This window comes from Vanessa atalanta, chromosome 18, assembly GCF_905147765.1.
Source record: "Vanessa atalanta chromosome 18, ilVanAtal1.2, whole genome shotgun sequence".
NCBI lineage: Eukaryota > Metazoa > Arthropoda > Insecta > Lepidoptera > Nymphalidae > Vanessa > Vanessa atalanta.
The window spans coordinates 6,700,211-6,714,244 of NC_061888.1; the positions used below are offsets into that span (position 1 = coordinate 6,700,211).

Sequence of the window (14,034 nt, forward strand, 5' to 3'; positions counted from 1 at the left end):
AGACTGTTTTATCACAAATGGCACAATCCGCCCCTAGAATTAAAATTTCTCCCTTCCCTGGAGGGCTAAATGGATCTTTCATTACATAGCTTGGGTATTTAAGTTCAATCTTTCGTGAAAAAGGTGGACTCACACCTTTATAGTGAGCTTCTTCATTAAGGTCACACTGAGAACACTTAAAATTGTAGGTAACTTGTGCACATTCATCTTTTGCTTTTGAGCTATCCATTTTACTGAAACAAAATGCCATTATAAACAATGGTTTTCATATTGGAATTCAATAAATTTGTAAACTTAAATAAAATAACAAGTTTATTATTAAGGCAATGTTATAAGACCATATTTTTATTTTAAGACTTTAATAGAATAATAAAGTAAACCAAAATAATGATACCTACATATTTCAGATTTTCATAAAATTTTGTTTACAATAATATATTTGTCCAGCAATTATTAAAGAAGGCTATTCACTCTTTATAATTTCCTTAGGGGCTTCTATTGGCCACCACGACGGTTTTAGAACTTCAGCTTGATATTTGCTAACCATAAGAACTTTAGCATCAAGTGCCTCTTTGATTCTTATTAATCCTATTCCATAGTCATCCATCACACCTTTCAATTTTCCCAAATTGCTTTTTGGTTTATTACTAGCTGAGATTACAGAATCTTTTTCAATGATTTCACTTATACTTTGATTGAATTTTAAAGGCATTATTCGTTTGCGAACAACACCCGTATGATGAACTCTAGCTGTCAACTCCTGACCAATATAACAACCTTTATGGAAACTCACACCATGGAGGTAGTCACAATTTACCTCCAAAGGAAAACAAGTTCCTGGTGGCAATTCATCGGCTCCTTCACTTACACCTAGTTTATATCTTAAATATTTATAGCCTTCTTCACAGTCTTTAACCACAATATCCTTTCCAAAAATTTCTACTATCTGTGACTCTTTTGTTCTAACAGTAGAGATAATGCGGAAACCTAAGTCAGCCAGTCGAGGGTCCTTATAGATGTTTACATTAGACGTTGAATCATGGATCTTGTCTGTCTCGGGATGAATCAAAGCCCACATAATAAAACTTTTATCAACGTCTTCAATATTGATTTTGCGTTTTAATTTAAATATTTTTAGGTGTTTTTGTAATACATTAACCAATTTTTTGTCACATTCTATTAAGAAAGATTCGTCATTATCCCATTTATGTATAAGAGTATCGTACATAACCCTACCCTTGGTGTTTAAAAACATTGCATACATAGACTTAGCACCTTCTTCAAAATGCCTCATGTCGTTGGTAATTAGGCCCTGAAGAAAGGAGGATGATTCCTGACCCGAAATCTTGAGCAATGCTCGACTTTTTAATGGATATAAAACTTTTGTCGGCATTTCGTTATGTACATTGCGTGAAAATTTATTAATAACATAACGTTTGTTTAAAATTCTATTTACCTGATTAAATATCATTATATATCACCGTAGATTATATTTTGTGTAATGTTGCTCTAATAATTAGTTTTTTTTATGAAATCATATTATATTGACATTTGACATTGTCATATTCAAAACATGTCAAAACTCAATCTAAAGTTTAGAAAACTCTATGGAAGGAAGTAAGGAAATATAATCACGACGAAGTGTTTAAAATGTTAATGTGTTGTCAATAATTTTAAAAATTAAATGTTTATTTGTTCGGTAAAATAAACGATGTAACGAAGTAACGTCATTTTAATGATGTTTCACACAATACTTTTGAAACATGTGAAATCAATTGGAATTTCATAATGACACAAAGAATTGTCTTAAAATTGAAAATATATTTAACCGGAACCAACCGTACAAACTTCTTTCATTTTATAAACAAGGTCTCATTATTATAACTGAAATAAAATCAAATTGATAAATGTTTTGTGCTGTCCATGCTAAAAATCAGCATTTTCCGATAAGTATACAAATTTTCTTAAATAACGTGATAAATAAATATATGAATGCTTCTTATAAACATTTATTTAATAAACATAAACTCATTAACAGTAATTAATTACACAGCAATAAAATCAACATTTCATAGACAACTTTTAGTATAAGTATTTTAAATGCGTCCTTTAAGTCCGTTATATATATACATATTTAAGCTTTAAATAAATTCTTAGAAAAAAACTGTTATAATAATAACTTAACAAAGTACATAGGTGTTTTCTCGCGTAAAATATTCAAGCATTTAATGCAGTTGGTGTGGGGTTATAGTCATTTCGATGTCTTCTCTTCCATTCATCGGTTTTATCGGAGTTACTTGAGGCGAAGGGGGCACGGTGTCTTGTCCTTGTTCCACGGAAGCAGTAACAAGTTCCGTGGTAGCCGTAGGCTCCGATCGAATAGATGCATTGTCATTTTTGTTTGGAGACGTTTTCGAGACACGACGACGCTTAGATTTTTTTAGATATGGTGCTATTTTCTGAAAAACATGTGAAACAGCATACCGTTAATACCAAGTTTTAGTATATGTCCAACTGTTAAAATCAATCATTGTATTTATTTAGTCTAGGCAGCAGTCAAAGGCTACAAATTTTCTATACAAAATAGTCTTTACATTAACGATGAACAAGCTGCGTACCTGCTGGGGGTCGTTGAGGTAAGCCCCGGTCCGCCTGATCTGGAAGTCGGGCGCGGTGAGACAGCGCGCGAGAAAGAGCGCGGCGGCGCAGGCCCAGCTCGCCCACACGCCCGCGCTGGCCGCCCGCGCCGCCGCCGCGCGCGCGCCGAACGTCCACGACGTGTTCCGCGCGAGCGGTAGGTACGGATTTACAGAGGAGCATCTGTACATTTCAAACTTTCATTATTTTATATGTTTTTATCTCTAATTGTTATCGGTACTCGTATCTTTAACTGTGGGTTATAATGAAGCCGTTCCAAATTAAGCTGAACTAGAACTGAAACCAAGTATCTCGGAGTCTAGATCCTCATTCGATAGCCACTAGTCTAACGAGACAGTACGTACAATACACAAGGTCCATGTAAGCTAATGACTTTATTTTCCTTATATTTCATAAATCGAATACCAAGGGTACCCTAGTATATTGAAGTAACGAGAAAGTTGCTCTAATATGTTTTTTTGTTCAATATCATTGAACAACAAAAAATAATAAACTTTAAAATTTTCGTAATTTAAAAACTTTCGTTTTAGTTAGAGATTATACTCAATCTACCAAATGATGCAGTAGTATTCTTGGATAACGTAACTTACCATAACTCTGGTTCAGAATAGATGCGAACTTCCAAAACCAACTATTTATAAAATCAGAATTGGCTTTGTGCACATAATATTACATTTTCAGCAAGTTTTACAAAACTATTAAATGGTCATTGTTTCACTGCACTACGCAATTAAAGCACTTGCACTCTCATCACCGGGACTTTAATCCAATCAAAAACATATGAGATATAGAAAAATTATGATGCCATAATGTTGATCTTAATTATAATTTAATAATTTCAATTTTAAACTAATTTATAGTAATTATTATATATATGTGTGTATGGATGACATGGATAGCGCTAAGCTTAGCGATAGAACGCGCTAGATTCTAGAGTATGAATTTGCAGTGTAAGCTTAAATTGCAATGTAGCGATTTGAGACTGGAGCGCCTCATTGCGGATTTTACTATCTATACAGATACTTACGTCGTAGCGTTTGTGATGTTGTAAAATGCTGAACAAAACGCATACAGGCCTCTATTGGTACTTGTAAAACTGTGACCGGTGAGACCAACCATTATAAGAGCGAAAAGCAAGGCCGGTGCTAGAATCCGCCAGGGTTGTTGTAATCTGTAAATTGTATATATTTTAATTCAAGTATTATTTTTTCTTTAATATATTCAAAGTGATTTAGTCAAGGTATGATACAGGTTTGTATTTGTAACGGTTTGGTTGAAACATATACGTCCGTGCGTAACACATACGCAAGGGTGTTTCTATTTTAATAACATTTTAATTATTCTCATTATTTTCTATCAACTCCTATGCTATGGTTGGAAAAAATGAGTAGTATTTAAATGCTCTTAAAAATGTATATGTCTGTTATAAATAATTCCTGTCTATTTTACCCAGATCTTGAATAACCGCCCCCGGGGCACATAGTAAAGAAGGTTGCCCAAGCAGCAGCGAAAATCATGGACATGATCGGCATATATTCTGCATACTGACAATCATTGTCCCATCCGAAGAGAGTACGCGATGTGTCCAAAACGAGACGATGAGTTTCATTTACTGTAAAGTAACAATATATTGATATAACATTAACGTGATATTTGACGATAGAAGCAATTTTGTTTTTTCGAATGGACAGTTGCTGTTTGACAGAGTGGCCTCTACAGCGTCACCGGGCGGGCGGGTGGGCGTACTTAAGCAATGCAAAGCCAAGGTAGATCAGAGGGAATGATCTCAGCGCAATGAAAATTTCAAACCGAAGATAAATCACTGCGTTTCCTCTAAGACCTTTATCTTTTACATACAATATTTTAGATATTCGTAAGTATATACAAAATAATTATGCTGTATATTGTATGTTCACTTACCAAACAAAAAACGTCTGTCGTGTTTTGTTACACAAATCTCTTAAATTGATTTTAAAATATATGACATTTTAAGTAGCTACCAAATAGTTTCTAAATACATGTTCAGAAATAATTACTTTTACTGTACCTGTGAGAATGTTAACGTCATTTTCAATTGTGCCCGACTCTGTGTCATTTCGTACTGTATTGTTCATATTAGTCACATTTTTCTCTTCAACGCTTTGGATTCTGGTTACATTTTCTACTTGGACGGGTAAATTTTGAGCATTTCGTATTTCTTCATTTTTTGTATAGTTTGAATCATTAATAATGCTTGTCGAATTAACTGAGCTATATGTTTCTGGCACATCGGGTAAGTCTATAAATCGGAATGCTAGTTCTCTTGGATACAATACGCAATTGTTATCAACGAGTTGCATGGTGTTTCGTAGGAACACATAGTTGAGAATTCCAAAGATCGCCGCCAGAGCGTAGAGTATTAAATGCCATGCTGAAAGAAAGCAATGACGAATAATTAACAATAATTATATAAATATTTTTATCTGTGACAATAACTATTCGCTATACTTTTTGATGCGTAAACTTAAACCTTTTCATAGGCAATATATTTAAGCACGGTAACAATAGACATTAATAGTAGCCGCTACAAATTGACCTCATTTTGCAAACATGAGTCGTCCTATATCTCGTGGGATATATTTTTAACTTTTATTATCAGCAGTAGCCATAAGTTATGGCTCATAACGATCATTTATACAAGGTTACGGTACGATTATTATTAGTTATTCACGTATTTACTTATATTGATTACCCAAATAAAATAATTTAGTTTTATGAGTTTAAAAATAAGAAAAAAGTATTGAAAGTAAACAGATAAAATAAACGTGACCTTTTAAGATAAATAAATATAATGTCAACAATGAATTTCGCGTCCAAATATCAATTATTTAAATGTGATGAGAGAATCAAACTTTATTAGTGACGTCACGCCACACGCCGTTTTTTTATTATAGGCATATTAATTTAAAATTATACCGACCAATACTAAGAGAAAATAAACTTTAGAATCTATTTTACACAAATTCATTTTGAAATTCTAGTTGAACATATTTATAAGAGTACCTCATTAAATCTTAAGTACGAATGTGGGAAGGTGATTTCGTCGTAATAATTAACGACAGTTTCTTTCAGCATAGAGAATGTTTTTCAAACATTTTTAACGGTTGCAAGTTTATTACTTAAATAGAAGGTAGAATTTTCCAGTTGCGGAGATTTACAGTTTATGTGATTCCGTATAAAACTAAATGAAAGCAGTCATTAAGTACAGTTGAGTAAATTTTTGGGGAGAAGAAATGTTAGGGACTACTTCGCTTATATGATTATGAAATTTATTATTATTATTTATTTGACATCCGTTTTATGTTCTATATCGAATAGGCTATATATATATTACGTATCTTTAAACATTACATTTTATATACCACTTCAGTTTTCGTAATTAATCAAAAAAAATCATTAATAGATAATATTATTTTATATACTAGATTATATTTGTTAAAGATAAAACAGTATGGAGTTATTAACTAAACGTTGATTTTATCACAGGAAATCTGATTTTATCTAACTACAGAGTTTATTCCCGATCTTTCGTATTTAATTCGTAGTTTATATTTTTGTTTTCTTTCAATATTAAAATAAATACTAAAATAGATTAGATTCTCTCAATCTTAAAATTTGAATACGAAGATTCTTTATTGTTTTATAATAGCGTTGTATATTACCTTTCCAGACATTTAGATATCTCGAAGCCCGTTCCTCCAGCTCACGGTAGTCATAAAGAAGTATTGTCATTTTGATCTCAAATTATCTCATTTTCATTCTGAAACAATATCAATTCGAAATATAATTAACTTGACCGTCGAGCTACATTTTAATAATTATTTAAACGCCAGCTAATAAATGTTGTGTATCCACATAATTATTTTTATGTCATACTTCACGGTTCAACGAAGTCCCGCATGTTCTACCAATTTGGTCCTTCATCAATCCGTATCCGATCCATATACATATATTATATGTATATGTATGGTACTTAAGTCTAAATTTAATAAACAACAATAACAGTGACCTGTGCTTATATTACGTTAAAATTAAAATGTAACGAAATAAAATAGTAAACCTTTCTACGGTATATAGTTTAAGCACATTTATTATTTAGCCGAACGTTTTGATAGAGTTGCAACTTGCACCTGTTTTGGTAAAGAGCTGATTGCGCGGCTAAAATTTAACAGTTCAAATCTGGATATCCTATCTACAATTATTATTGCCATAATGAGTTTGTTTATTACGTTCTTACGTCTTAACTAATCAAGATCCTAATAACACTGTAATACATCCTCACATACACTCTGCTAGGGCTACAGAAAATGGCAACTCAAATAAAAAGTTATTAAATCTCTAAAATGGAGGTGAATTCTTATTATAACGGAAAATATAGCTTTTTTTCTGTTTTTATAGTTATAAAAGACCGACTATACTCGAGACCAAGCAAGGGAAGGGCCAGTTTTGTTTACCTAACATTCACAGGACGAGGCTATCCTTCCAATGAGATTATTTATGCCGAATAGTCATGCGATTGGTGTCTAATTAGTAAAAAAAACTTTTCGGATGGTCATATTTCCCACGGGCTTGAGCCTGCCTTGACGACTGATGTATTTCATAAATTACAACTAACAGTCCCGCAAATGAGGTCATTGAAGTAATAACATAATTATTTATCGATTTCATTACTGGTCTTGATAAAATTAATATTAATCGTGTTTTATTTTTACGTTATTACCACATACTCCTATGTTTTTTTTTAAATAAAAATAAACTATTTGGAAAAGTTCCTATATTTCATTATTTATAATTGTTTTGTTAATTAAGTTCCTACTCATGAGGAAAAAATCTTTCTTTTGACATTTTTTAAATTGAAAATGAAATACAATATAAAATATTTAAAAAAAAACTAACGTGTTTATTTTAATTTAAAGAAGGATACTTGTTGGGCTTTGTGCAAGATATTCTACCGCCAAACACTAGTACTCAGTGTTTTGTCCGGGATTGAACGGTGAGTGAGCTAGTGTGACAAGGACAAGTGACATAGCATCTTAGTTCCCAAAGTCGGTGACGCATTGGCGATGTAAGGAATGGTTAATATTTCTTACAGTGCCATTGTCTAAGGGTGGTGACTGGTGGTGAACATTTACCATCAGGTGGGTCATGTGCTCGTTCGCTAAACTATACCATAAATATATTGAAGAGTAACAAAAAAAATGTGATAAATATATTTTTGCTTGAATTTAGGCTATGTATATTGTGTAAATATATGCAAAAAAACAACTGGATATAACAATTTTCAATTTAAATGCTTGTTTGAATAGGCTATTGATAGTTTAGGTGTGGTAAGAGTTATTTTTGAACGATGTGAACCTACACCGCATCCTATACAAATCCGTGCACACACATCTGAATTTCATCAACCATTGTTTGCTTTTCTTTTCACTTCTAAGAAAATGAAAAGCTAATCTTATATATATTTTTTTAAATATAAAACTACCATAAAGTAAGCCAAACTTGATTATATATACACCTATGTACAATATGTAAACATTAATTAGTGTTGCTCTATTTAAATATTGTTTTTTTTTTAGTTTTTTTATTTATAAATAATAATAATACCTAGGCACGTCTGCCGTCTCTTCCAAATTAGAGTAATTTGTAAAAAAAAATGTATTTCCTTATTTCATAAAATACTATAGTTAAATACATATTGTGATGTCATTGCACGACTCGTCACAGTTCGACACACTCGTCAAGGCTAACAAGTTTTGATCCTAAATTTAGTTACAATAGTATTTAAAAACTTATTAAAAAGTTGAAATAATTAATCTTTAATTATCACATATTTACATATTATTATATTTAGAAGTAGTTGCAGAATTTAATAATAATTAACAAGAAAATAACGAAACATGAACATAGTAAACACTATCAAAAACTAACTTGTATTAATTACACGGCCATTCTACATTTGTTTTCAAGTCCACCGCTAAATTGGCTAGATGCCACATTTTAAAACCAAGACCTCATTTTGGTATAAATATAATGATGATGATTTATTTTTCATTAGACACACATTATTCGTAATAGTATGTTGAGGACATTCAATAGAAATCCGAAATTATATGTATAATATAAAATTACATCTGCTTGTATTCCTGCGTTTCAAAGCCGACGGTCAGTGTCCTTAGGTCATTCGCTTTTACGAATGATAAAATTATTTATTTTTATAAGGTGTTTTATTTTTTATTAATACATAAATAATATTAAAAGTATTAACACTTAGAATAAGTGAGTTATAAAAGAATATTGGGGTTCAAAGTATTATTTTATTGTATTTTTTCAGTTATTTGCAAGACCCCTTTAAAGGTAAAGGTTTCTTCCAAAGATCTCCTTTATGGTCCACCTCTGGTCTCTTAGGCGCCCCACATGTCCGAACAACTTCTATTTTAATGATTGAAAGTTTACCGTGTCGTGCCTTGTGTTTTTGTATTTTTTCGATTCTGTTTTAATTCTCATCTTACTGTCAAAGTTATTTTGTTTACCCAGGTAGGTATAATATGTATTTGTTTGTATACTTGAGAGGATCGCTACTAACATATATTCTCAGTATTCTCTTTGAGCTGTCGGCCATCAATGTTGTTTTGCATAGGATCATTTCTAAACCTAGTTAACTCTAAACCGGCTCTGGTCTCGTTTAAGATAATACATATTATTCGTTTACTTTATGCTTTTTTAAATACATATTGATTGTTTACTTTAGTTGTATAATTTGTTTAAGAATATAGAAAAACCAATACTACTGAATAATTGTTACTGTATCGCAATCGAATCAAAACGTAATACTTCCTTTCCTTTTGTACTAATACAAAGATCCTGTTCGGTTTGTTCGAAATTTAATCGGGACAGAATCGGAAACGTAACGTATCCGTTATAAATTAGTAGGATTGGCCTCCTGATTATATTCGGAGCGTCTCGTAATCTCATCAACAGAATGACGTAATACTACTTATTATTCATATTCGTTGTTTCACATTTGGCAATACAATACTTGACAATTGTAAGCTATTCTTTGTTTTACCGATGCGATGTTTATATTTTTAAATTCTATTTTCTTGTTTATTAATTAATTAATTACAAACACGTACGTACAACATACGTAACCGTACCTAATATATGTGTGTGTAATATTTTTTAAATATAGGTGAATCGTTTCAACTATAAATAAGCAAAAAAAATAATAGTGTCTTTCATTTTGTGTATTTATTTATACCTTACCTATAAACTTATATAACAGTGGCTAGCTTATTCGAGACCCACTGCAAAAAATGGAAGTGCCTTTTAATGATAGGCACATGAACGTGGACGTCGGCTAGTCATCTATATACACCACACAGCTAGGTATTATTTTAAGCGAACTAAAACTGAAATTGCAATTTTATCTAGTTACAGTATATACACAATCTAAATATATAAAGTTTGCGGTAGTGGTAGACAAACTGAGCTATAAGGTCCATTCATTGGTTTTTAGAATAGGTACAATCGTATTCCTGGTTATCCTCGTAAAAAATTGTATATGTTTAATCACGTATGTGGGAACTTAGGATTCAATTATAGATGAATGTATCAGCGTCGTTGTTATGCGGACGACAGGTTGGTTGAGGAAGAGTTTCGAGAACACCAAAGAACTTGCCAAGCTCAGGGATGAATATCGTCGTCGGTGCGATCTGGCTGGGCTTTGAAACGTGGATAATATGAAAGGGACAAGTTACTTTCCATCTCACACTGGTGACTTACCGTTACCGTTCATGGTTGCTATTGAAGATCTTGATTTGCGTAGTCGGACGAAACCTCTGCGGGAGGGAGTCGGCGTGGTGGGCTGTAGCCTTCGAGGATTTTTGTTAGGTCTCAGGATAGAAAAAAGCAATTTGCTATTTTTTAAATATATTAGGAATATTTACAGAGAGAAGAAAGAAGAGAGCTGTATAATTGTCTTTAATTTAATTTGACTTACTTGATGTTAAGCAAAAGTTTATTAAAACTTTTTAGAATTAGTTTAGAACGTGTCAGATAACTTGAAGAACTTGAAGAAGCTTGGTAATTTAAGAGAACAAAATATAATAGAAAATCGGTTATGGTGCTGACGTTGATGAACTAGGAGACCTCTTTCGTATCATCTTATATCAGACTACTGAAAAAGTTCACAACTTTAAGACTAGGACCTAAAATATTAAATTTTAAATTGGGATTCAATTACAATTGATAGGTATTTGAAATTTTGGATTTTATTCTTAGATTTCAGAAAATTACTTGATTCAATTATCGTCTACGCCACAAAGTCATTACTGACCTGCTTGTTTTTATTGGTTTGTTTCAGCAATAAGAGAACAAAAATGTCATTATACACAAAATAAAATCAATTCTACCGGATTTCTAGATAAGTATTTTTAAATAATCTTCAATAAAGAAAGAAGTAACCAATTCAGGATTTATATAAATAATTATATGTAATAAATCTATCATCAATTTTATTACTAAAAATTTTGTTATAATTTTTTATTTAACCTTGTCCTCTGTTGGGTGCTATTCAGTTCATAATATTCCTAATATTGTGAACTTCAAATACTCTTTATCATTGTTAGAATATCAAACAGACTTTCGATCGCCGACCCGATTAAGTTCTCACATCTCATAATCATACTACCTTATGTCTAATGTTTATTATAAGCCTATACACCCTGGTAATGTACATTTTCGTTGAATTGATTTATATGTTCACGGGAATCCAAAAGAGCACATAAAACTTGTCAGTTTATGTATAAGTATGGTTATCTACTGTTTTCACAGTGCAATGGCTAAAAGAGCGACTTTTATTAAATTATGTTTTATTGTATATTAATGTATTTTACATTTTTTTTTTATCTAAGTTAGGCTTCGATTGTAAACGTTACTTTATAAATATTATGTAAAAATAAAATATTTCACAATTAGTGCTTGACTATAATTCGAGTCAAGTCACAAGTCTTTGTTTCGCAAAAGAGGTGTTAATTAGTCGACATCCGTTCCGTTTAAACACGAGATAAGAATCCTGCGTTTTTGTCATCGTTAAATTCTGCCTGAATAATTTCCGTATATGTATTTCAGATACATTTAGCAAATGTTAATTAAAAAAGTTTTAATGGAAAATTTTAGAAAAGCAATGTAAGCTTTAAAAATAACTACTACAATGTATTTATACTTCTCTAAAGAAATACTTCCGATTTAAAACGTAAGCATTTGCTTTATTTTAGTTGCCAACGCGATCGTTGTTATTTTTATAAGTTTGTATGCACGTTATTGGTAAGCAAGTAAACAAATTTGTTTCGATCTCCCTTTTATCCTTTACAAGTAAAGTTCGACTGTTAGACAAATAACTCCTCTTCTGTAATTAAGTCAAAGTTATGTCAATTTTATAAACCAGTAGTATATGTATGTAAGTATTTTAACCAAAATTGAAAGTTGAGACGTAGGACATGTACATTGTACGTTTTGATGCTTACTCTGGTTGAATCCCGCAACGTGTGTTCTCTCTTGACGCTAATCCTTTACCAAGGATTAAATTAGCGTTAAGAAATGAAAGTTAAGCTCAAAGTATTTATATATATTATATAAAAGCAAACGTTTCAAGTCCTGGATTCGAAGTCTTATAATTATAGCTATCCAGAGGTTCTCTTTACGTGACGTTAACTTAGTTCTTAAAATTTGTGTACAAGGTTAAATAACAATAACATTTTGGAGTACAGATCGTATTGCATAAGGTCGCTTAATTTACTTTAAGTTACTTCTAATGGAAAATACAAATGTTGACCTCGTAATCTTAACTTGAGTGTCGAAAATTCGTCTAAATTATGTAATGTAAAAACTATGAATACTATTTAACATGCAGTGAAAGACCTAGGAATAAAGTTTAAGAAGATCTATTCGAAAAATTAAGCTTTATTTTTTTTTCTTATTTACATGACGTTTTATTTTTTAAACGCTTAAATATTTGAAAAACTATGTCAACGACACATAAATACTTATGCATTATATCATGGTTTCAATTTTTATCATTTCATATCCGATACATTGTTTACTTATCAATAGTTATAAAAAAAATGCATGTAAGTTTGATACAAACCTTGTTATTAAGACATCCGCTAATACGTTTGATTGTTTCCAGTATTTTGCGAAGATAACTATTCACATTTTTATTGATAAAAATGTTATTTCAAAATAAATTGTTTTAATTTTGTGTGTTTGATTCTCACGTATTATAATTATTATAACAGAAAGACACAACACGAAGACCGACAGTCGACGAACTGAACTGACTCAAATAGAATTCAATTCGGCACATGGGACTTTTCTACTATGAGCACCGGTGTTTTGTGCAAGAAAGAGATAGCATGAAAATAATATTTGTGTCTCATATTATACTGTTACTATGAAATTCTTGTGCGTGATAAGGATAACAATATTTACGTAGATGCAGTCTTCAAATTGCAACATGTACTGCGTGACGTAATCGTGTGATGTCATGGCAACGCCATAATATATTAAACATATTTTAAGCTAAGTTTATTGCACTTAAACTTTTTAAATATTTTAATATTGAAAATATAGTTCGAATTTATTATGAAAGTTTTTAAAATTTATTAATTTACATTTTTGTTTTTTATATTCATGTGCAAAATATACAGAATTAAATATTTAAGAGCTCTAGTACGTCTTTACTGTAAGCATCTATTGATTTTTTTACGTATCGTAGTCCTAAACTAGAACTCGATCAATGAAACTTAGCGTGCTTGGGAAGCTGAGTTCACAGATCACTTATTATACATGCGCAGTAGGCTTTAGGAATTTTCCTTATTTGCTTATTTTTCCTTAACGTGTGTTGTTTTATATTTCTTTTCCATGGAATTTATAAAACTCAATCAATTAAGAGAAAAATATGACAATCAAATATGAAGCCATTGCGTAATCAAAATAAACAAAAATGCATACCTATTCTGTCAGAATACAATACAACACTTACCCCAAAACACGAGCGTATTTGTCAAAATGTTTTACGCGATATTGATTGTAATAATTACAAAATTTATAGGATACACGTATGAAAATAGTGTATCATCATTTTACGAGTGAGATACGAAGTTCATTCTAACTGAATCGCAATGCTCCAACTAAATTTGCTGTTAGATAATCGCTTATTCAGCTGCCAGCTGAGTTTTCGGGTTCCGTACTCAAATGGTAAAACGGACACTATTACTAAGTCCATCCATCTGTCCGTCTGTCACCAGACTGCATCTCATACGACTGTATAGATACGGT

General features: G+C 31.4%; 2 protein-coding genes across 2 annotated transcripts; both read right to left on the reverse strand.

The window, feature by feature from the left end:
- Positions 1 to 91: 91 nt before the first annotated feature.
- LOC125071173 (putative transferase CAF17 homolog, mitochondrial) lies at positions 92 to 1,471 on the reverse strand. The gene is made up of 2 exons (XM_047681277.1): positions 399 to 1,471; positions 92 to 233 (listed from the first exon to the last, which is right to left on the reverse strand). The coding sequence occupies exon 1, from the start codon at positions 1,469 to 1,471 to the stop codon at positions 464 to 466; it is 1,008 nt and encodes a 335-aa protein (XP_047537233.1). The 3' UTR covers positions 92 to 233; positions 399 to 463.
- A 522-nt stretch (positions 1,472 to 1,993) lies between these two features.
- Positions 1,994 to 13,018, reverse strand: LOC125071170. Its single transcript, XM_047681273.1, has 7 exons — positions 12,842 to 13,018; positions 6,360 to 6,457; positions 4,706 to 5,068; positions 4,108 to 4,270; positions 3,686 to 3,829; positions 2,619 to 2,820; positions 1,994 to 2,459 (listed from the first exon to the last, which is right to left on the reverse strand). Exons 2-7 carry the CDS (start codon positions 6,427 to 6,429, stop codon positions 2,226 to 2,228), a joined length of 1,176 nt encoding a protein of 391 aa, XP_047537229.1. The 5' UTR covers positions 6,430 to 6,457; positions 12,842 to 13,018; the 3' UTR covers positions 1,994 to 2,225.
- Between the last annotated feature and the right edge of the window lie 1,016 nt (positions 13,019 to 14,034).